The sequence below is a fragment of the Mus caroli genome, chromosome 10 (genome assembly GCF_900094665.2).
Source record: "Mus caroli chromosome 10, CAROLI_EIJ_v1.1, whole genome shotgun sequence".
Taxonomy (NCBI): Eukaryota; Metazoa; Chordata; class Mammalia; order Rodentia; family Muridae; genus Mus; species Mus caroli.
Window position 1 is genome coordinate 70,205,990 of NC_034579.1, and position 25,077 is coordinate 70,231,066.

The 25,077-nt window shown below is 42.2% G+C and overlaps 1 protein-coding gene across 2 annotated transcripts in view; it reads left to right on the plus strand.

Moving 5' to 3' along the window:
- Nucleotides 1–25,077, plus strand: part of LOC110303537 (solute carrier family 5 member 4A) — a 44,366-nt gene that overhangs the window by 17,372 nt on the left and 1,917 nt on the right. The window contains exons 8-14 of one of the 2 annotated variants that reach the window (XM_021174649.2): nucleotides 1,999–2,219; nucleotides 6,037–6,172; nucleotides 12,403–12,510; nucleotides 14,598–14,748; nucleotides 18,350–18,518; nucleotides 19,368–19,583; nucleotides 23,284–23,386. In XM_021174649.2, the coding sequence (XP_021030308.1) occupies nucleotides 1,999–2,219; nucleotides 6,037–6,172; nucleotides 12,403–12,510; nucleotides 14,598–14,748; nucleotides 18,350–18,518; nucleotides 19,368–19,583; nucleotides 23,284–23,386 (1,104 nt within the window). Of the gene's footprint in view, nucleotides 1–1,998; nucleotides 2,220–6,036; nucleotides 6,173–12,402; nucleotides 12,511–14,597; nucleotides 14,749–18,349; nucleotides 18,519–19,367; nucleotides 19,584–23,283; nucleotides 23,403–25,077 lie in introns of both variants that reach the window. The other variant, XM_021174650.2, reaches the window with a different exon arrangement.

Below are 25,077 nucleotides of genomic sequence, written 5' to 3' on the forward strand. Positions count from 1 at the left end.
GGAAATCTCCATCTCCTGCCTGCTCTTGAGAACCCTTTCTTCCTTCTGAGTTGATAGGAGGGTGTGTGCCTAGTCTTGTTGTATCTTGTTATGCCCTGTTCAGTTGACATCCTGGGAGGCCTGCTCTTTTCTGAAGGGAAACAGAGGAGCAGTAGATGTGGGGGCGGGGAGGCTGTATTGGGATGCATATGATAAGAGGGAAAAACCCCACCTTATTTAGTACACTGTTAGCATGCACAAACATGGCTTGGTGCTTTCTTTGTGACTCCCACTGTTTCGTTTTCATATCTTGCTGGCAGGCAGCAAGTAATGGATTCCCAGTGTGCAAATCTTAACTGCATTCTTCTACAGTGAGGTGGCAGGGTCAGGTTATCTAGACCCCACCTTCTCCCCATTGGAGCCTCATCTGGCATGTAAATAAATGGCATCCCCTATTAATAATAATAATAATAATAGTAATAATAATAATGACGATGATGATGATGGGGGATTCTTCCTTCCATGCTGGGAGAGATTTTTGATGTACCCTAAGCTTCGTGCCAAAACAGGACCTTGTATGCTGTATGATGTTTTAACAGATTAAAGGGGTGGGGGTCCCTTCTTTTCCTTCTGTGGAAAGGTACTTTGTAAGCAAACAAACATAAAACCAACCCCCCCCCAAAGCCTTAGCCTGCATGTGGTGGGATACGATTACAGCCTTGTGACTTTAAAAACCCGACCCTGTCCTGTTTTAGCTCCCAAGAGCTTTTCTGAGGTACTGTTCCACTCTTTGTCAGCAAACTAAGTAAAGGGTGTGCTATATTCTTAATTGGCTTAATGATTTGTAACTTTTATGCATAGATTATCTTAAAATGATACTCTGCCTAGATAATCCATAAATGCAACAAAAAAAGACACGGTGAGGATAAATGTCTCTCCTCAGTTCTGAAGTCCCCAGGCTCCATCCAATAAGCTGCACTAAAACAACCCTGAACATGCATGTATCCACTCACATAGCTTCAAGTCTGTGAAGCAAAAACTGAAAAAGTAAAAAGCAACCCAAAACAAATAACAACAACAAATCCACACTGGTATGGTGACTTCAACACCATCTGGATATCTCTAACCATATGACTATCAAATTGAATTCAGTTCATTTACCCAGATCCCCACCTTGGCCATCAGGAATTCAAACAGTCCCATCATGCATGACAAAGATTTTCTGTCGCACACACAATGCTCTTCTGGAGACAGGTCCTAGAGACAGTTCTTTGTATGCATTATGTACAGTTATCCAAAATTCCTATGCCCTTCTGGTTTCCTGGTCTTTGTTATTTGAACTTCATGGTGGGATGACAGGTAATTCTCTCCAGGCCCCACCATTCTGATAAATTCTGCATCATCTGAACTTATACTCAGTAGCTGTGGATATATTGGCTCATTTGTCTCATATCAACTATTATTAACTGCTGTCTAGCCATTACAGACCCACAATGGTCTCTCTTTCACTTCTCATCATTTAGCTTGCTATTTCTAATTCCCCTTCTTCTCTTCTTCCCAGGGTTTTATAAATACCATAATTAAATATAGTACGGCACTAGAAAACTATAGACTGTGTGGAAGGTTTGAAGGCCATTGCTTTCTGCTCCTTCCAAAAGAGTTGAGATTCCTGGTGGATAATTTCACGGGGATTTCTCTGTGAAGGTACCATCAGGTTTGTCTCTGCTCTGTGGGGTTGGGAAGCACCAAGGTCAGTCTATTGCTTGACACTTCTCATTTTTACCATGATGCGAGCTACTAAACGAAAAATGGAAGAACGCCGTTAAGAAAAATGTGTAATAATTACTGGCTTAATGGGCTTGGCGAATTTGACCTGTTGCCAGTGGAGACACCAGAAAGCCATGGATCAGCAGAGAGGGTCACTGAAGGTTTGCGCTGACCCCATGTCAGGGGGCTAATCATAGACAGCAGCCGTCTGCGAGGTGCAGGAGACATTTTCTTTCTCTGGTGCTTTTGCAGCGTTTGTAGAAGTTGGAGGCTATGAGAGCTTTACCGAGAAGTTCATGAACGCCATCCCGTCTGTAGTGGAGGGGGACAACCTGACTATCAACTCCAGGTGCTACACTCCTCAGCCTGACTCCTTCCACATCTTCCGAGACCCTGTCACTGGAGACATTCCATGGCCGGGAACTGCGTTTGGAATGCCTATTACAGCTTTGTGGTACTGGTGCATAAACCAGGTAAGTGAATAACTGCGCATGCGTGTATGCATGAGAAGGCGTGTGCACAAGAGAGAGAAACAGAGACAGAGAAGAGAGAGAGAGAGACAGAGAGAGACAGAGAGACAGAGACAGAGAGACAGAGAGACAGAGAGAGAGAGAGAGACAGAGAGAGAGAGACAGAGAGGAGAGAGAGAGAGAGAACTTCTGTTCTTCCTTTTCATCTCATAGAAAAGCACTAGCATCTAGTTTCTGCACACAGACATCATTTTCAAATCCAAACGTCTTTACGAGGTTTACGAAGAATGGATGCCTCGTGCCACATCCTACCCCACATTATATCCCTCAGAGGTGGACACAGCAGGCTCCTTCAGCCAATTATTTGCTATTTAAAACCCTTCTTGGCCCATGAACCATAAACACATGACCTTAGACATCACTAGAGACAAATGCTCTCAGAACCCAGCCTTTGTTCTGACTAGTTTTAGAAAGAAAGAAAGAAAAAGAGAGAGAGAGAGAGAGAGAGACAGAAAGAAAGAAAGAAAGAAAGAAAGAAAGAAAGAAAGAAAGAAAGAAAGAAAGAGGAAGGAAGGAAGGAAGGAAGGAAGGAAGGAAGGAAGGAAGGAAGGAAGAAAAAAGCAGGCTGAGCAAGCCAGTCTGCAGAATTCCTCCATGGCCTCTGCTTCAGTTCCTGCTCCCAGGTTCCCGCTCTGAGTTTTTGCACTGGATTCCTTCAGTGATGGACTTAGAAGCTATAAGATAAAATAAACCCTTTCCTCCCCAAGTTGCTTTTGGCTGTGGTATTTTATCATGGCAAAAGAAACCCTAACTGAGCCGGGTGGTGGTGGTGCACGCCTTTAATCCCAGCACTTGAGAGGCAGAGGCAGGTGGATTTCTGAGTTTGAGGCCAGCCTGGTCTACAGAATGAGTCCCAGGACAGCCAGGGCTACACAGAGAAACCCCGAGATATAAATTGGTACAGGATCATAGAGTATTGCTATGATGAACCTAACCATGTGTCTTGGGGAGGAGTGTGGTGGTATTTGAACTTTGGGCCAGAAAACACACTGGATGCTCAGAGCTTGGTGGGCTGGTCTGTGGGAGCCTAGAATCTAAGAATGTGGGGGAAAGGACAGACCACGGAGGCTTCCCTTATGAAGTTTCAGAGGGAAGTTCAAGAGTCCCTTAAGGACTCCATTGGATATTTTAAACTTAGAATCATTGAAATGAAACCTTTGCTTTATTAGAACAAATAAAGCAAACAGGGGCTGAGAAATTATCTGTGGTTAAGAAATGACCAGCATCAGTGAGGTGAAATCTTCCAGGAAGTCTTTCCCTAGGATCAACATACAGAAGCTGTGGTCCAGAGGCAATCTAGGATGTACCTAGTGCTGGCAGCCAAACTTAGTAAAATTTGTAAAAGTTTTCCGGGTAGTACTGGTTTTGGAGTCATGAAAAAGCCGTGGAGAGTCACTGAGGCTTGGCTATGTGAGGGTCTAGGAGAAGCTATTGGTAAAGGTGCAGCCTCAGGATTGAGAGAGTCACAGGGAGAAGTAGAAAATGGGTATAAGATGTGGTAATGTCTGAGTGCCCCAAGAGAGGCCAGAACATGATCCCAGTGTGAGTGCAGCTTGGTTTCATAGGAGATTCCAGCACTTTGAAGATGCCAGGATCACAAGATGACCACCAGGGACAGAAGCAGGATGGATGGGGTGTAAGCTGCCTGGCAGACAAGCCATGTGTGCTTCAGAGAGCAGGTCTGGTGAACAGCTGCTGCCATAGCCCTTTGGAACTCAGAGGATGAGGAATGGGCCCCAGGCATCACGCACCAAGCTTAACACTCTCAACTCTTAGTTTTGCTTTGGTCTGACTGTGACTGCAAGTATTCCCAGGTCTGATAAGAACTACATACGTATTTTCAGTAAAATAAATAGAAGGGAAAAAAGAGACTTTAGGTTAAAAAAAGAAGAAAAAGAAACCACACTTTTAAAATATTTAAAAATTTAAAGGCTGTGAGGACTTTTATAAGTTGGAATGTTTTATATTGCGATATTAATATTAATGTGAGATCCTGGGGATAAGCAAGAAAAGAAGGATTATAGTTTAACAGCAATGTGTTTGTATGTCAAGTTGCGAAGGGGTCAATTTTGCTCGATAGTCTTATGTCAACTTGACACAAGCTAGAACCATATTAGAAGAGGAAACCATAGTTAGAAAACACCCCCAATCAGACTGGCTTGTGGAAAAGTCTGTTGTAAAATGAAGTTTTCCTCCCAGCCCCAAGTTCCCAGATTAGTGACTCTGAGAGTCAAGTAGATTTACAAATGCCTTGGCGATAAGTTTCACTTGTTCTCTATCTAGTTTATAACTTAATATCCCACTTATTCTAGTCTAAATCCTGTCATGTGGCTGGTCACCTCTCCTCAGCTTTCATGTATCTGTCCTCCCACACCTGGCTCTATCCCAGAATCCCTTCTCCCTCCCGGATGTCCCACCTTCTTGTCTACCCTTTCCTATAGGCCAGAGCATTCTATTGACAGGTGTTGTATCCATACAGTACACAAGAGATTCCTTTTACAGCCTGTGGTACATTTTCTTGGTTGAGGCCTGATGTGGAAATTTTCCGTTCACTGTGGGCAGTGCTGTCCCTGGGATGATGGTCCTGGGTGAGCTAAGCAGGTCGGGCAAGCTGTGAGGAGCAAGCCAGTAAGCAGCAGTTCTTCATGGTCTCTGCTCTGATTCTTGCCTTCCAGGTTCCTGAATCCCTTCCCTGGCTTCCCAGTGATGAACTTATAAACTGTAAAGTGAAATGAATAATTTCCTTTCCAGATTGCTTCTGCTTTACCATAGCGAGAGAAACCTTAAGGGCAACTAATTTGAAGCAAGCATCCCTATGTTTGGCAATTATATAGAAGAAAATGATCAAGAAGTCAGGATTTTATGAGGAGCTTGGGATAGAGATCGATAGTAGCGCACCTGTCTAGTGTACATAACACCCTGGATTTGAAACCCCAACACTGAAAAACTGGGGAGAGAAGAGAAGTATATAAAACATTATGGAACTGTTTTATAGATTCTGCTTCTCTACATAATTCTCAGTAGATTTGCATAGTTTAGGTAGGAATTTTTAAATCATGTGCACTCTTCTTTGAGTAACACCATTACTAAATATGATTCATGGCTAGGTAGTCTCCGAACATGATGAAAACAGTCTACGTGAATGTCTCAGCGATCTGCTCGATGCATGAATATTGTGTTTCCATAGAGACAAGTATGACTAGTCAAAGAGGCGATTACCTCATCAACAGTAGGAAGATCCCCACGATGATGCCTACAATGATATATTCACAGCCTTAAGCATAACACAGGGCATTATTACCACCTAGAGGGACTGCCATTGATACTCTGCAGTTCGGACACTGTATACATTCTTGTGAATACAGGTAGTACCTGTCACAATGCACCTGTGGAGGTCAGGGACAACCATAGGTACTGGTCCTTATGTCCACTTCGTTTGGTCACTGTTTCATATGCTAGGCTAGCTGGCCAGCCACTTTCCAAGGATTTTCCCACCTCTGTCCGCCATTAGCTATAAAAGCACTGGGATTGCCAACACAGGCTACCCTGTCTAGATTTCCATCTCTGCAGCAGCTTTGAGGGATAGCCCTGCTTGGGGAATGTAGCCTCACAGTATACAATTTAAATAGTTCTTCAAGTCATCCTGAGCCCATTAGCTTCCACCAATGGCATCTTTTCTTACTGCCGTTTTAAAGCTCAGAAGACAGATTGTACATCATTTTCTGGTTGTCTCACTATTATATTGTGTTTCCCTGGGCAGGTCATCGTACAGCGCTGCTTATGTGGCAAGAACATGTCCCACGTGAAGGCTGCCTGCATCCTGTGTGGCTACCTGAAGCTGCTTCCCTTATTCTTCATGGTGATGCCGGGAATGATCAGTCGCATTCTGTACACAGGCAAGCCGCACACTTAATCTCCGTTTTATGCCAGAATTCATATAATTCTATTAAGGAATTCTTATTTCTTTCTAATTTAGATTTATTTTCCATGTATAGGTGTTTTGCCTACATGTATGTCACTGTATCACATGCATGCAGTACCCAAGGAGGCCAGAAGGTGGCATCGGGTCCTCCAGAACTTGAGTTAGATATGGTCATGAGTTAGACATGGTCATGAGCTGGGAACCAAACCCAAGTCCTCTTCAGGAACAGCAAGTGTTCTTCTTAACTGTTAAGCCATTTCTCCAATCCCAAGTATTTTTAAGATATAGCAAAACCTTACTAAAATAGGAAACCTATTCTAGGTGGAAATAGAAGGAGAAATCCAGGTTGAGAAAACAGCTTCTGCAGGTGTGTCAGAGGTATAAAAATCAGTTTGCCAGCATTGCATACACTAGCAAGATTTTGCTGAAAGGACCCAAATATAGCTGTCTCTTGTGAGACGATGCTGGGGCCTAGCAAACACAGGAGTGGATGTTCACAGTCAGCTATTGGATGTATCACAGGGCTCCCAATGGAGAAGCTAGAGTAAGTACCCAAGGAGCTAAAGGGATCTGCAACCCTATTTTTGGAACAACATGATGTACTAACTAGAACCCCGGAGCTCTTGTCTCTAGCTGCATATGTATCGAAAGATGGCCTAGTCAGCCATCAATGGAAAGAGAGGCCCATTGGACTTGCAAACTTTATATGCCCCAATATAGGGGAATGCCAGGGCCAAAAGAATGGGAATGGGTGGATAGGGAAGTGGGGGGGCGCTAGGGGGACTTTTGGGATAGCATTGGAAACGTAATTGAGGAAAATATGTAATAAAAATATTAAAAAAAAAATAAAATATCCAATAAAAATAAGCTAAAAAAAAAAAAATCAGTTTGCCTTACTTGACACTGTTCCCTTAGTCCTTGCAGCTCTCCGTGTGCCCTTGGAGGCATTTGAAACAGTGAGTCCTGTTTTCAGAAGTTTAGAGAATATGGTAGAAGGGCACTATGGGAAGTGGTAGGATTTGTCAGGGATATGTTGGTGAGCTGCTGATGTTGAGTGTGAGAAGGTACGTATCATAGTTAGGGTGTCATTGCTGGGAAGAGACACCATGGCCATGGCAACTCTTATAAAGGCAATCATTTCATTGGGGCTGGCTTACAGTTTCAGGGGTTCAGTCCATTATCATCATGGTGAGAATCATGGCAGTGTAGGCAGACATGGTGCTAGAGGAGCAGAGAGTTACTGATCTGAAGGCAGCCAGGGGACTCTCATTCCACACTGGGAGAATCAGGAGCATAGACATCATCAAAGACCACCACAACTGTGAAACACTTCCTCCAACAAGGCTACACCTCCCAATAGTGCCACTCCCTGTAGGCCAAGCATTCAAACACATGCGTCTGCGGAGGCCAAACCTATTCAAACCACCACATTCCACTCCCCGGTCCCCACAGGCTTGTAGCCATAACACAATGCAAAATGCATCTAGTCCAACTTCAAATGTCTCCATAGTCTATCACAGTCTCAACAATGTTTAAAAGTCAGAAGTTCAAAGTCTCTCCTGAGATTCATGCAATCTCTCATCTATAATTCCCTATAAAATCAAAAGCAAAAAGCAAAAGAAATACCTCCAATATCAAAGGATATATATATATATATATATATATATATATATATATATTACTATTCCAATATCATAGTGAGGAAATACCGGACCAAAGCAAGACCAAAAGCCAGCTGGGTAAACTCCAAACTCTGCATCTCCATGTCTTGTGTCCAACTCCTTTCAGCTTTGTTGATTGCAACACACGTCCTTCTCTTGAGCTAGTTTCATTCCCTAGTAGCAGTTTTCCTTGGTGGGTAACCCACAGGTCTGGACTCTAACAGCTTGGGGTCCCCAAGGCAACTTGAGCTTCACAGATTCTTGTTCTAATGTCTGGGAGCTACACATGATCTTCTGGCTTCCTCCAAAGGGTTTGTGTCACATCTCAGGCTCTGCCCTCTGTAGTACTCTAGGCTCTGGTTGACTCTCTTCCACTACTGCTGCTGTTCTTGGTAGTCATCCCATGGTGCTGACATCTACAGTATGCTGGGGTCCCACACTACAATTAGGCTGTACTTTCACCAATAGCCTCTCATAGGCCCTCCCTTCCTGGTGTCAAGCCTCAACTTCAGCTGCCACTGAGGCTGCACCTTCATCAGTGGCCTATCCTGGCTGCTTACAGTGCCAAGCTTCAGCTGTTCTCCATGATCCTTTCATGCTTTTAAGACCAGTCCACCCATCTCATACAATACCAAGAACAAGGTGCATGCAGAACAAGGTACAACCCTGGCTATTTCTGGAATACAGCTTCTTTGTGTTCTCAGAAAATACTTCTCAGAAGATTTCACCTCAATAATTCGTTTGTTCAGTGAATAGTGTGTTTACATTTTGGTGGAAATTGTATGGAACCTATAGGTTTCTCTTGGTAGGTTGGCCATTTTTACTAGAGTAATCCTACCCACCCATGTGCATGGGAGATCTTTGCATCTTCTGATAGCTTCTTCAATTAATTTCTTCAGCGTCTTAATGTTTTTATCATGCATGCCTTTCATTTACTTGGGTAGAGTTATCCCAAGATATTATGGATATTAAGTCTATTATGGAAGTTTTTTTCCCTTGACTTTTTTCTCAGTCCATTTATCACTTGTAAATAGGGAGGCTGCTGATTTTTGTGAGTTCATTTTGTACGCAGCTATTTTGCTGAAAGTGTTTAGCTGTTAATGGAGTTTCCTGATGGAATTTTTAGGGTTACTTATGTATATACTTAGCATATCATCTGCAACTAAAGATACGTTGATTTCATCCCTTCTGATCTACAGCCCCTTGTGCTCCTTCGTTTGTTTTATTTCTCTAGCTAAAACTTCAAGCATTATATTGACTAGGTATGGAGAGAATACATAATCTTGTCTTGTTCCTGACTTTAGTGGAAATGCTTTATCGCCACGTAAGTTGATACAGGCTACAGGCTTGCTGTAGACTGACATTATGATGTTGAGGTTTGTCATTTGTGTCCCTGCTCTCTTTAGTGATTGTTATTATCATACAGGGGTATCAGATTTTGTCAAAAGTCTTTCCTGCATCTAATGAGGTAGTCATGTGGTTTTGTCTTTCAGAATGTTTATATTGATGGCTTAATTTTTAAATTTATATATGTTGAACCATCTCTGTGACTCAGGGGTGAAGCCTGTGGATGATAATTTTGTGTGTTCTTGTATTTGGTTTGCAAATATTCCATTGAGAATTTTTACATTTATGATCATAAGGGAAATAGGCCTGTACTTACCTTTCTTTGTTGGGTCTTAATGTGGTTTGGGAATCAGGGTAACTGCAGCCTCGTAAAAAAGAGTTGGGCAGTGGTCCTTCTGTTTCTAGTTTGTGGAATAGTTTGAGGAGTGTTTGTGTTATTTCTTCTTTGAAGCTCCTGGTAGAATTCTATGCTAAAACCATCTGGCCCTGACCTTTTTTTAAACTTGAGAAACTTAATTACTGCTTCTACTGCACTAGGAGTTATACGTCTACTTAAACTGCTTATCTGATCATAATCTAACTTTGGTAGTTGAGGTATATTGGAAAAAAATTATCCATTTCTTTTATATTTTTCAATTTTATGGAATACAGTTTTTTAAAGTATGTCTTTATGATTGTTGGATTTCCTTACTGTTCATTGTTATGTCCCCCTTTCCATTTCTAAACTTCTTTACATCTCTCTCATAGTTAATTTGACTAAGGAGAGTTGTCAATCTTACTGATTTTCCCAAACAACCAACTCTCTGTTTCATTGAGTTGGATAAAAACTCTTTGTAATTTTTTATTTCTATTTTTATCAGTTTTATCCCTGAGTTTGGCTATTTCTTGCAGACTCCTTTTGGGTATTATTTCTTCTTTCTGTTCTAGAGTGTGTAGTTTAGTTACTGAGATCTCTCCAGATTTTTAATGTAGGCATTTAGTGAACTTGCTTTTAAGAATCTTCACTGTGCTCCATGGGTGTGGTTATATTGTTTTCATTTTGCTCTATTCTTAAAAGGTTTGGACTTATTTCTTAATTTCTGTCTTCACCCATTTTTCGTTCAGCTGTGAGTGGTTGCTCAGTTTCCATGAGTTTAGAAGCTTTCTGCTGTTTCTCTTGTTACTGGTATCCTGCTTTAATCTCTGATGCTAGGTAGGATGCAGGGCGTTATGTCAGTTATCTTGTATTTGTTGAGGCTCACCTTGTGTCTGAACTTATGACCAGTTCTGCAGAAGGTTCCATGAGCTGCTGAGAAGAAGGTATGCTCCTTTGCATTTAGTGAAATGTTCTATAAATATCTGTTGGGTCTATTTGGTTTATGGTATTGTTTAGCTCCAGCAGCATCTCTGTTTAGCTTTTTGTTTGAATGACTGTCTATTGGTGAGAGTGGGGTATTAAAGTCACCCATTATCGGTGTCTGAGGATCAATATGTAATTTAAGTTGCATATATATAATTTAATATTATATTATATATAATTTATTATATAATTATTATATTTTGTATCATACACACACACACATATATGAGAGTGTGCCAAGGTCTAGGAAAAAACCACAAGTGAGGGTTGCTCAGCCTTGACATTATATGATTGGGTAAGAGGCTTATGGGAAAGTTGACTTTTAAAATGATTGGTTTGTTTTAGATGTCAAAGCCCCAAACATCTCCTCTGGCCGGGCCATCTAGAGAATATCTGGTAATTAACTGCTGCTACAGAAGAGGGGAGATTAGCACCCTTTGTGGCATTCATTTTAGGTGGGGAGGGTTGCTAAGAAACAGTATCTCCTACTTGCAGGAGGGATGCAGCAGGACCAGTGACTCCCAGAAGCTTATGTTTCTAGGCCTCCGCTTAGGTCTCTCATCAGTATCTGTTCTTGTCTTTGTTTGGTAGGTATTTTGTTCCTTTGGTTTCTGTTGCCCTCCCAGCTTCTCAGGAAAATGTGGTGGCTGTGGGTTACTTGGTAGGTGATTGGTTATTCCTCCACCATGTCTGAAATGAGCCAATTTAAACCAGATTAGATTATATTAAAGGCAGGTTTATGGGAAGCTATACTCAGGGGAGTTCACTGGCCCCAAGGACCCAGGCCAGGGAAGCCACCATGGGAAAGTGGGGGTAGGGGAAAGAGAGAGAAGGGATGTACATGAAGAGAGAGAAGAGGAAGAGGAGGAGGAAGAGGAAGAGGAAGAGGAGAGGGACCCTGAGACCAAAATGTCTGAATAATATAGGGAGAGCCTCTGGGGGAAGAGCAGCCCAGCCCCTGGGCTGGAAAGTTCAGGGTTGGAAGCTGGGTATGCCAAGTAGGGACTGAGGGATGCTGGGAGAACTGGAAGCCAGGTCTGCTTTGATGAATGTAAAATATGCACCTCAGCCTCTAATCCCAAAAAGTAGGGAGATCCTGACAGTTGTGGCCACTAGGGTTCTGGATAAAATATTTTTCTAGGTTTCAGGGAAATGACCGAGAATGGGAATGTGCTAGAAGAGGAGGCTGAGGATGTCTACTGGAGGGAGGAAAGCAGAGTGTGCCACCAGTGTCTATCTAGTCCCCTGAGAATGAGGGTAGAGTGAGCAGGAAGGCAAGTCTGGAACAGTTGATCTGCTACAGAGATGGGGATGGGAGGAGGGTTAGAATTGGAGCAGAAGAGGGAGAGCGGAGGTTGTCTATCTGATTCACTGGCTTTCAGATCTGGTGACTGAGACAAAGGGATGGGATAGTGAGGAAGGCTGCAAGGGCCACTAGAGATGAGGGCAGCAAGGGGGAGGGAAACCATGCTGGTGGTACTCTACAGAGCTGGGGGTGAGACTAGGGGACTGGTTGGAGGAGAGAGACTGAAGATCATCAGATGCCTCCCAGGCAGTACATTTCCATGGAATTCTAGAGGGTGATCATCTATCGCTAAAGCTCCATCTGGGTCATATGTAAGGGACGGTCCTCCCGGATGAGTCAGTCCATCGGGATCTATGAAAATAAGACAATGTTGTATGCTGCATAAAGAGGTACCAGGTCTTTGACATCAAATTCAAAAAGGTATCTATCGCTATTTCCGGACAAGTGTCTTTCCTCCCACACACAAGCTTACTTACCTCTTTCTCCAACGGTGGCAAACTCTGCCTGCTTGGATCTTGCTCACTGACCTAGCCTCTGGAATGTCTCCCCAGATATGGTGGCCTGCGTTGTGCCTTCTGAGTGTGTGAAGCATTGTGGTGTTGACGTCGGCTGCACTAACTATGCCTACCCGATGCTGGTGCTGAAGCTGATGCCCATGGGTAAGTAAAGGCCGGGGCTCACACAGCCTCCGATGCTTGCTCTGTAGATGAGCATAGAAAGCGTTGTGATGTAATTGTCATCGAGTGTTACTTTACTTCCACTCATTCAGCTGCTCATAGACATTTCTTGGGCATCTTTCGCATATTGCCAAGAGCCTAGATGCTCCTGAGATGGACCAGGTGTTTTTTTGTCAGAAGCATCTTGACTCTCTATGTTTTTTTAGACTTATTTATTTTATGTAGCCATACAGATGATTGTGAGCCTTCATGTGGTTGTTGGGAATTGAACTCAGGACCTCTGTTCACTCCGGACAATTCTGCTCACTCAGTCCCTGCCTGTTCCGGTCCAAAGATTTATTTATTATTATAAATAAGTACACTGTAGCTGTCTTCAGACAGCTACGGGGAGAGGGTGTCAGATGGCGGTGAGCCACCATGTGGTTGCTGGGATTTGAACTTGGGACCTTGGGGAAAGCAGTCGGGTGCTCTTACCCACTGAGCCATCTCACCAGCCTGGTCCAAATTTTTCAAAGCACTAATGAATGTTATCAGTTATTTAATACAATGAGAAGAAAAAACACCTTTAAGACATGATAACTNAGCAGAGTGAAAGTGTGTCTGTCTAAGCTGAGCCCACTCATGACAGACACTGTTAACACAGCAAGACAGAAAGGAACGGCCGGAACCGTTTATAAGCTCCCCTAACATTCCTAACCACCCACCTAGACACACCAGAGGGCATCCTCTTCACAGTCGGGGTAAGACACAATACCTAATACTCATCAGCTGCCATGGTAATCATGAGCACCTATTTCTCAGACAGCTTCTCTCCAGTTTTAGCTAGACTGACTAGTTGGTGAAGCCCTGGGACCAATCTGTCTCCACCTACTCACATGATGTGGGTACAGAAGTGTGCTATTGAGCCCAGCTTTGATGTTCCTGCTANGGATCCAAGATCANGCCCCACTGCTTACAAAGCATGCACTTTAACCACTGAGCCATCTCCCCAGCCACTGAAAGGCATTTTAAAAAAAGTGTTAATAAATACAAAGGTAACCATATCATATTCACCTTTCCCTGAAATGTGAATATGACAGACTTATTACACCTGTAACCATTGTCTGAGGACTTACCCGCTGAGCCATCTCTCCAGCCCAGCATCTTGACTCTTTAGGCTCAAGACTCTTTGAAGAAAATTAGGAATATTTACATTGTCTCTTTCTAATAAAAAGCACTGTTTAACCACAAACCTATCTATATCCAGAGGAGTAGAGGTTAATTGTGGGCCAGGGACACTCAGATGTTTGATCTCAAGCTATTCAAGATGCAAACGCACACTGAGTGTATTATGTCCCAGGCACTAGCTTGGGTGCCCAGGAACACTGATGGAGTCACAAATATAAATCCCCCTACCATTCAGAATTCACATTACATTTCCTGAGATATAAGACACGTTGCACGTATGAAGTGAGTACATTACTGAGATGCTGCGGAGCAACTATGGTGAATTGCAGCTGAGAGAATTGTAGAGAGCTCGGGTGTGACCAGATGAAAACTTCCATTAATGCTCCCACGGCCCTTTCTTCATCCCGACACACAAGAACATTCTCTGAATGAAGGGAACGTAGACCACAGATCTGACACCACATTCCCGCATCCTCTCTTCCAGCAGATATAGGGCTAAAGGGAACTAAAGCATCAGGATCCTGTAAGGATTCAAAAAACTCTTGGCTTTTCCTCTCCCAGAACAGTAGAACCACTAACTGGATTCTTCCACTAAATCTTTGTGTGGTCACGAGACCACCACAAGGAAAGAGAGCATGGCACAGTTTATTCTATTCTACATCTAGATTCCAGAAGCTATGATCTGCATTTATATTTGTGACTACCTTCCCCACTGTGTGCTTTTGCGATCACCAGGACTAAGCAGGAAGCTCCCCACCTTCATTTCTGTTATATGTGTATTGACATCTGCTCAGTGACTGTTCCTGAGAAATCCAGCGTTTTGGAGCAACTCCCTATTTTTAGCCTGGCACTCATAGGATAGGACATCCACTCTAACCAGAGCTTGCTCCCTCTGACCCCAGGACTGCGAGGCCTGATGCTGTCGGTCATGCTGGCTTCTCTCATGAGCTCCCTGACCTCCGTCTTCAACAGCGCCAGCACCCTCTTCACTATCGACCTGTACACCAAGATAAGGAAGAAGGCATCCGAGAGAGAGCTCCTGATAGCTGGACGGTGAGAGAACCTGCTCTCTGCCTAGAACTCCTCTGAGGAGGGGAAGATGGAGAGGCAGACTAGAGTTTACATATTTTTTCCTTCAGTGAAAATCGTCACAGAAAAGGTGACACTGGGAACGGTTTAACTCATCTCTTTACACATCCAAAAACTGAGGCCATTTAAATGTAATAGTTGTTTTTTTGTTTTGTTTTGTTTTGTTTTTTCATATTTTAAGTGTTTCAGGTGGTCCACGTGTTTTGGGTTTTGTTGTTGTTGTTCTGACCTCCTCCTCCCACAACCCCTTCCAATCACATCAATAGGTAGATTATCACCTACTCTTGGGACTTCATCTCTTGATGTCTCCGAGTATATCACATGCAAAAGATGATAAATTACATTACTACCACAAATGAGATGATCAACTTCTCACCCGTTAAGGATCAGCTATTAGGAAGGGGCAGACTCCGGTAAGGGACTGGCTCAAGAAGTTACTTAGAGGATTATGTCAACCGAAGACTCCCTAAGTGGTCAAGGAGCCCTGAAGACAAACTAGGGGGAAAATAATCAGAAAGAAAGAACCCCCTTTGCCTCTTCCTTATTTTTTTTTTTTTTTTTTTAGGATTTATTCATTTAATGTATGAGTACACTGTAGCTGTCTTTAGGCACACCAGAAGAGGGCAACAGATTCCATTACAGATGGTTGTGAGCCACCATGTGGTTTCTGGGAATTGAACTCAGGGCCTCTGGAAGAGCAGTCAGTGCTCTTAACCGCTGAGCCATCTCTCCAGCCCTTCTTCTTCATTATTTTCAAGTAGACCCACCATTGTCATAGCATTTTTTGTAACATGAGTTAAAATTAAAGTATGAGATATGTATAGAAGACATGGAGAACATAATTATACAGTCCAGGGATGCATCTCAAAAGGAGCATGCATGTAGTTCGTGCACACATTAAAAGTGGAAACTATGATCACCCCATTTCTATCACTGTTCTTATCTCTGCAAAGTTAACCACTGTGACCTCCAGTGCTACTGAGTTATCCTGCTTCAGATGACCATAAGTATAGAATATCAACATACCTCTCTTGATATACAGCTTCTTTGGCTCACATTATTTTTTGGTGTGTGTGAGCTTCAGCTATGTTTTCATGTACAGTTTGCTCCTTGCTGTATGGCTTCCCACTATCTTGATGACTTACCACATATCAACTCCACTGTTCCTGGCCATATTGCGATGGTTCAACTCTCTCAGCACACGTGATCTTCTGTTGCTGTTGATTATATTACTATGCAATAACTTTTCATTCTTGGCCTTTTCAGATTTATGGTTCTGTGGAATGTGGGGGAGAGTCTTAAAGAAAAAAAAACCTTATTATGACTTAGGAAGAAAATAGATTGGTGATACTAATTCTAAATTTGGATACGGTGGTAGGACAATAGACCAATCACTTTCCTTTTATCATAAAATTTGAGTTATATACTTAGAGTGCATTTTTCAATAATGGGAACAAGCTATCATTTACCTGTGAAGTATCGCCTCAAGGTCATTCCACTGCTTTCAGCTAGTTAGAAGAGAAACTCGGCTTCTTTTCTTCTCCACTATGTGTGGTTGGTCCTTCCCCTGTGGCTTTCTCCCTGTGTTTTGGGATAGGAGTGCTCTCAGAGACTACCGATGAGTGTAGCGTTTGTGCAGATTGGCTTTGAAGGGCACTGCCTGCTTTCTTTAGAAGCTGACATCAAGAGGAACTCAACACTCCACATTTTTCTTTGCTTTTCTAAATCAAACACTTAGAGATGGAAACCTGTTGGGCCTCACTTGGTCCGGATCTTGTCTAGGTAAAGGCTGTAGGAGAAGAGAATGGAAAAGCATCGTTGTTTGCTTTTCTTTCTTTGTTTTGTCTTCCTGGGTTGGTAGTCAAGATACACCGATCCACCAGTCAAGACATAAGCTTGGACACAAATCTCTTTTAAGTCTCAACAGCCAAGTAATATCTGTTTCTTCTGTCTTACCGAATGTCTATCTCCCAAGATGCAAACATGGAAAGCCACACACTACAAAAATATTTGCTTCGTGTAAGCAAGCTATGCCTCTGTTGAAAAGGGAGATAAACTCAGCAACAGCGGGTGAGATCGTAATCAGAACATAATGTTGGAAAGAGATCCTCATTCGGTAAAGAGAAAAAAAAAAAAAAAAAAAAAAAAAAAAACAAAAAAAAAAAAAAAAAAAAAAAAGGACGCCAAAAGGGATAGAAGTCAGCCAGAACGAAAAGATGGACATGACCTCGAGAAAAATGTTAGGAAGTCTTCCCGTGGGCGTGGCACTAGAGTGAAATTCAGAAGTGGGGGCAGGGAAGGCTCCGTGGGGCAAGAACAGAGAGACCACCGGGCAGTGGTGGCGCACGCCTTTAATCCCAGCACTTGGAAGGCAGAGACAGGTGAATTTCTGAGTTCGAGGCCAGCCTGGTCTACAGAGTGAGTTCCAGGACAGCCAGGGCTACACTGAAAACCCTGTCTCGGAAAAAAAAAAAAGAAAAGAAAAGAAGAAGAAGAAGAAGAAGAGGAGGAGGAGGAGGAGGAGGAGGAAGAAGAAGAAGAAGAAGAACAACAACAACAACAACAACAGTGAGACCATCCTGTAGGTCAGGTGTGTGGTATCTTTGCTAATAAGGGATAAGGCTGTCCCCAGGGAGTGAGTAGGAAAATAAACCCAGCACAGCTTAGAAAGGTATCCAGGAGCCAGGCCATGCCTGGCCACTTGTGCACATGACAAAAATAATTGAAGTGGGCTGGGAAGCACCTTTCTTTCCAGTGGGGACAGCGACAATAATAACGAAGTGATTTATCCAGCTTTTGCTGCACTCTGGGTTTCACGATTGTCACACTTAGGTTGTGTTGCAAGGTGGCAAAGGTTTTGTAAAGTTTACGTGGATGTTAGGGTCTCTGTCTTCTGCCCAAAGACTTGTTCCTCTGTTCACCCAACCACCATGTCCATATTTCAGATGAACACGGAGATGGTGAGATTTCATGTATAATCTTGTTAGTATATTCTATCTTTTATTCACACACAAAGCATAGAAGCCCCTGGGTTTAGAAAACCATATTGTTCATCTTTATGGATCCCAGAATCTTCTATTTTTCACCCACCCTTTCTGCCAAAACAAAACAAAACACATAAATTAGTATTTCTTGTCAGTTCATCAAAGAAAAAAGGAAAGGAAAGGGAGAGGCTGTTTTAATCCTCACGAAAACACATTTCATTTTCGCTAGCCAAGAAAAAGATAAAAATTGGATTCTATTTTATTATACAAATAACTACTGATTAAGAAAACTAACACGGCATTTCTGCAATATATGCATCGTATTAAGGAATTATTAAGCAACAGCCGACATTTGACTGTCTTTATGAGGAACCATTCATCTTAGATGAAGCCTTTATGACGGGTGTAGATAAGTATTGTTGGCATTAAATTAATAGGTAATTAGCATGAACCATAGCATGGGCTCATATCAGGTCAAGAAACGTAGCTTTGTTTTGAAAAGGAATGAACAGTGTGAGGATAAACTCCACAGATATGCCTGTGCTGCTGGTGTCTACTGTCTGAATTATTTTTTTTTTCAGGCTGTTTGTCTCTGTGCTAATTGTTACCAGCATCTTGTGGGTTCCCATAGTGGAAGTATCTCAAGGTGGACAACTGGTCCATTATACAGAAGCAATTTCAAGCTACCTTGGGCCCCCCATTGCAGCTGTCTTCCTGGTCGCCGTCTTCTGTAAAAGAGCCAATGAACAAGTACGTAAAAAACAGGAGGGGTTTTCCCTGCCAGTCACTGGCATCACAAGACACTTTCTTGCTGTTCTGTGGGTAGGCTCCAGGCCTGTCTCCATTTCTATCACCATCATGTCTGATCCTTACTAAAATGGGATGATACTTGACCTTGTGGTCCCCATTAAGAGTACAGACTTCACATGTATTATAAAATGTCATGTGTACAGCACAGTGCTGGAGAACACCAGTTCAGGTGACAGACCGTCATATCCCGTCGGGACTCTAGTATTGTGATCTGAAGTAAATCCACTCTGTCCAGTGAGGATGGTAATAGAACCCATTTATAATCGTTCTTATGGAGATTAGATGAGGTAGTATAGTAAATACTTCTTGAAATAGTCCAAAATTAAAGTATGTTCATTGCTATTGTGGTGTGAATGAGTACGGTTAGTCTTTTTTACTTTGTAGGTCGGATCCCTTAGCTGTGTTTCTAGCTCTTTATTGTATTATGTGATTCTCAGGTACGTTAGCAGTCCTTAGTGTTTAGTGATTCCCGGCTCTTCAAGTAGCATGACATGAACCAAAGTTCAATTTGTTCTACAAAACAAAGCACAAGTTCTGATTCTCCATATAAAAGTCAGGGAAATTTTCAGCTTGGGCCAGTGTTAACCGTACAGCTCTGTGGTTGTACATACAACAGTGTAGCGATCTTTCGGGGCCACGGGTGGCGCCTCCCACTGATAGCTTAGGTTTAACCGCTTTCCCTGTTTGTTGATCCTCACCTAAGAAAACAGTAGTAGTTAATTACGGCTTACTTGAGTGAACATCTCATATTTCCTAAGCACTCGTGTGTTCTTGTTTTGTTTTTCCCAGGGAGCCTTCTGGGGTCTGATGGTTGGATTGGTGATGGGCCTTATCCGTATGATCGCAGAGTTTTCTTTCGGGACAGGGAGTTGTCTGGCTCCCAGCAGCTGTCCCAAGATCATCTGTGGAGTGCACTATCTGTACTTTGCCATCATCCTTTTTTTCGTGTCTATACTGGTTATCCTGGGAGTTTCCTACTTAACAAAACCCATTCCCGATGTTCATGTAAGTGACGCACCAACCAGGAATCATTTGCTTTCAAAGGTCGCACATTAGGCTAACGGAATTGTTGACCTATTAGACTTAGGAGGAACCTAAGAGATGATCAGTTATCCAACTAAACAATTCGATTGTGTGTGTGTGAAGCAACAGTATATTAATAAGAAGCTAAGAAAGGAGCATAAAACTTTAAGGCCTGAGAGATGCCTGCATGGGCAAAGGGGCTTGCTGAGCAAGCCTGGCAACTTGAGTTCAATCCCTGGGACCTACACAAAGGCGGAAAGATGTCAGTTCCTCTTAACTGCCATGTGTGCCTATGAATGCACACACAAACCCACATCGCACAGACATGGTAAAAAAAAGAAATAAACAACCATACATTGCACAGATATAGCAAACACACACATGTACATACACACATCACAAGGATATAGTTAGAAAACAATGAGCATACTATTCTGAAAGCTTCGTGATACAGTTGGACAGCGTATCTGCGCCATTGTTATGCATACTGGGAAGGGAGTAACCACTCACTCTTGTCCAATAGACAAAGAAAGATCTAACAACAGACCTGTCAACTGGGCTGGGCCTCTCTGGGGTTGAGTAGAAATTCAGATCCTTAGGAAGGCCGATATAGATATGTTTTTTTTAAAACACAGGGTAATAGTGAACAAGAAAAGAAAAAAAGAACGATGAGGTACATCTCTGTCTTATCGAGCTGACAAAAGTGCTTAATATTACTAATATACAATGGTAAAGAGTTAGTAAAATTTCAGCGTCTAAAATTATTGGTAAGTGTGTGGGAATTTATGCCTGGTAAGAATGCAGTCGTGAGCTGTATAATAGGTGCTCATTCTCACAATTTATGAGTCACTCATCTCAGTTTCAGGAACCGAGGTGGAGATACTTCTACAAATAGGGAAAAAAATATGTGTCAGCACGTTCTGTGCAAGTGTTATTGACCAGAAAACTGGGAATCTTGGAGTGAAACCGATGCTGCCATCACTCATAAAAATAAGTCCATAATAAGAGTGTTGATAAATATTATGCAGGCCCCCAAAGGCAGCTTATTATTTAGTTGGAGAATTCAGTGGGAAAAGAGCATTCAGAAAAAGTATGGAACTTTGTAATATCACTTGTGGTACATAACTCAAATAGGTGTGTGTGTGTGTGTGTGTGTGTGTGTGCGTGTGTGTGTGTGTGTGTGTGTGCGTGTGTGTGTGTGTGTGTGTACGTGCACACACATCTCCACATGCAGACAAAACCACAGATACACAACTGAAATTTTCAGCACCATTATTTCTGGGACAGTAGCAGATAATCTGAGGGCCAAGCAAATGTTTATCATTTTGCCACCTATATGTAATAAACAATACTAGTATGTGAATGTATTATATTTATATTTTATACATTGCACACTATATGCTATATTTACATATCATTTATTAGATGTTGTATATAATACGTACATATAATACATTCACATACTAACATTGTTTATTAGTAACATATTTATGCATTCTATAACCTTTCACGTATTTCCTATCCATCACTCAATCTTAAAGCAATACTGGTTTCCATTTTTAGGGAGGGGCTGGCAGATGACATGCAAAGCTGAAACTCCATGCCTAGGGTTGTGAAATTACTTTACCAATGACATGTCACCAGAGTTCGTAACTCAATGTTTACACCAAGTATTGGATATTGACTGACAGAGCACCAGGAAATGTCATAGTTTCCAAACCAATAAACATAAGATTGAATTCCTTTCTGCTGACATAAATAACCATAATTTATTATTGATTTTTTTTTTATAAAACTTTTGTCTAGAGTTCCAGTGCCACTATTTAATTTGTGTTTTATTTTATTTATACGTCACAAGAGTTGAACTCTGAAAGCAGGTTAGTAAATATCAACAGCTATTTCATAGGTAGTCGTGTAAAGTGTTGTGGGCCACACCCAGTAAAGCCATACTGATATATCCTGGGACAGAAGCTTTGAGACAAGGGAGTGGTAGCCCAAATTAGAGAAAGATTCAAGAAGTCTCAGGGAGATAGCTTTACTGAAAAAGTAGAGGGTGTGATGTTGCCTTAATCCCAGCCCTCAGGAGGCAGATGGGGCTCTGTGAGTTCAAAGCCAACCTGGTCAACCTGGTCTGCATAGTGTTTTCCATACAAGCCAGAGATATACATAGTGAGAACCTGAAGAGAGAGAGAGAGAGAGAGAGAGAGAGAGAGAGAGAGAGAGATTTAATGCATGAAACACTGCTGAAGCCTCTGGAGCTCTGACAAGATGTCCTAGCACCGACATAAAAGCACATGCCCACAAATAAGAGCCAGTAGCACATTTCAGTAGAGCTGCATGAAATTACTGGAAAACTAAAGTGAAGCATGGCTTGGAAAAGACAATGGGTTGTGAACCTATGGACATTTGGACCAATTTCCTCCTAATAGCCTTGGGGCGTGTCTTATTTATCCATTGCATCCAGTCACACTTAGGAAGGGGAACAAGGAGGGAGGAAGGTCGGATAACAGTTTCCAACATAGACTGTGTCAGAGAAATGGCTTCCTGAATTCCGCAGAACAGTGAGGTGCCAATTCTGCACAACAATTTGTCATGTGCTTTCCGACACACTCACAAAAGGAAATGCTTAAGGACATGGAAATGCTAATTCCCTTGATTTGCTGATTACGTGTTGTGTATATGTGTCAAATCAGTACTCTATGGCACATAAATATGTATAATTACTATGTGTCCAGTAAAGCTAGGAATAATGGTGCTTTAGCACCTGGGAGGTGGAGGCAAGAAGATCAGAAGTTCAAGGGCATCCTAAGCTACATAGCAAGTACAAGGTCAACCTGGCTGCTATATGAGGTCCAATGTAAAATCTATAGACAGATAGGTAGATAGATAGATAGTTAGATAGATAGATAGATAGATAGATAGATAGATAGATAGATAGATAGATAGACAATAGAGATAGATAAATATGATAGATAAATGATAGAGAGATAGCGATAGATATGATATATATAGATACAGATACAGATATATATGATATATATAGATACAGATGATAGATAAATAGAAAGGTAGATGATAAATATGATATATATAGATGGATGATAGATAGATGATAGGTATAATAGATCGATAGACGATAGATATGATTGATAGATGATAGATATGACAGACAGACAGACAGATACAAAAGGCAATCTCTAACCAGACTGACAATAACAATGACATCACTACTGACAGTTACACAGTAGGAACAATGAGATAACAATGACATCACTACTGACAGTTACACAGTAGGAACAATAAGATAACAATGACATCACTACTGGCAGTTACACAGTAAGAACAATGAGATAACAATGACATCACTACTGAGAGTTACGCAGTAGGAACAATGAGTAAAGCCAGGGGTCATTTCCTAGGTTGATAACACTTTTCTGAAAGTAAGAGTTTTTAGAAATCTTGAGTTTTTAAATGTTTCCCAAAGAATTAAAAACAGAAAAAAATTTTTTTAATGATTCACATGTTTTGGAGAGTGTGGTATGGCAGGTGGACCTCCCATTGCAATCTATAATACTCTTCTGTGCAGCCTGCTTTTTAAAAAAACTATATGAAAATGAGAGTATTATTCAGCGTTTGCAAACCTTTGTGCCTTTTGCTAATGCTCTCTGTGGCCTCTGCTCAGCTGTATCGCCTGTGCTGGGCTCTTCGGAATAGTAAGGAGGAAAGAATCGATTTAGATGCAGAAGACAAGGAGGAGAACGGAGCTGATGATAGAACTGAAGAAGGTAACATCTCACTTCCATATTAGCTTTCATGGCTTGGGGAGATTCTTCTATACACTTTCAATTAAAATATAATTACATCACCTCCCCCTTGTAATCTCTCCCTGTAGCTCCTCCTAATCCCTCTCCCTCCAACCTCTCCCATGAATTACAGCCTCTTCTTCATTAATTAATATTATTACATAGATATCTAGGTGTATTCACAAGTTTATCAAGACAGCCTGCTGAGTCTGTTTCTGTTGTGTGCATATGGTTTCAGGGTTGACAACTTTACATTGCATAACCAGTTAGGGAGCCATCCCTAGAAGAGGTTAATTCTCTCATTCTTGGCAATCATTGGCTGTCTGTAGATTTTTGTCTAGGGGTGTGACGTAGTGAGATATTTTCCCCCTTCCATGTTAACAAGTCTATTGACATTATCATTGCTCTTGTCTTGTTTATACAGCCTGCGCTGGCTAGTTTTATGTTAACCTAACACAAACTAGAATCATCAGGGAGGAGGGAGCCTCATTTGAGAAAATGCCTCCATAAAATGGGGCTGTAGGCAAGCCTGTTGCCGCAGTCTCCGACCCGCAGAGACGAGAACGACACGGACACCAAGTCGGGTTCACACAGCAGCTTCTTTACTTGCAGCTTTTTCACTTACAGCTCTCTTCACTTAGGGCAAGGGCAATTCTTCTATATTCGCTGTGACTGACCTCATCTTGCTCCATACCACCTCATCCAATCAGAATCACACACGCTCCAGGCATGAGCTCAGGTCGGTCACAGATAGGCTGACAGGTCCGGATCACGAGGAATAGTCTAACCCGGCAGGCAGTCCACGCATGCAGTTTCACTGCGCATGTTCGGGCAGGGCAGTAAACATGTGGGGTTCACGGGGCCTGGCAATGGGCCAGGGCACCGTCTTAGCCCATGCAGCCGCACCTGCTTCCCGCAGCCTATAACATATTTTCTTAGTTAGTGATTAATGGGGGAGGGCCCAGTTCACTGTAAACGGTGCCACCCCTGAGCTGGTGGTCCTGGGTTCTGTAAGAAATCAGGCTAAGCAAGCCATGAGGAGGGAGCAAGCCAGGAAGCAGCATTCCTCCATGGCCTCTGCATCAGCTCCTACCTCCAGGTTCCTGCCTTGTTTCAAGCTCCTGTCCTGACTTCCTTCAGTGATGGACTGTTACCTGCAAGAGTAAGCCAAATAAATGCTACCCACCCACTCCCCCAACTTAATATTTGGTCATGGGGTTTCATTGCAGCAATAGAAATTCTAACTAAGGTGCAGCCATTTCTGTGAAAGAAGGTTTCACAGCAGACTTCCTGGTATTCTGGCTCTTACAGTCTCTGTAGCTCCTCTTCCAAGATATTCCCTGAGCCACAGATGAAGAAGCTTGGCTTGATCTCTACCCTGTATCAGGTTGTGGTTTCCTGTAATGACTCCATGTACTGCAAAGATAAGATTCTTTGATGAAGGATGGCACCTGCACTGAATCTGGTTACTGCAATTATCTAGTCTCAAGAAGTTGTCATTTTTATTAAAAAAAAAACTAGAACATTAAAAGATCATCAGTCCAATAATGAAGATAACTTTCTAGCTATAAAATCTACCCATCCATTCCAATACATGAGCATCTTTCTGTTACTATGTCCATCCATTCAGATATACTAGAATCTTTCTGTTACTATGTCCATCCATTCCAATA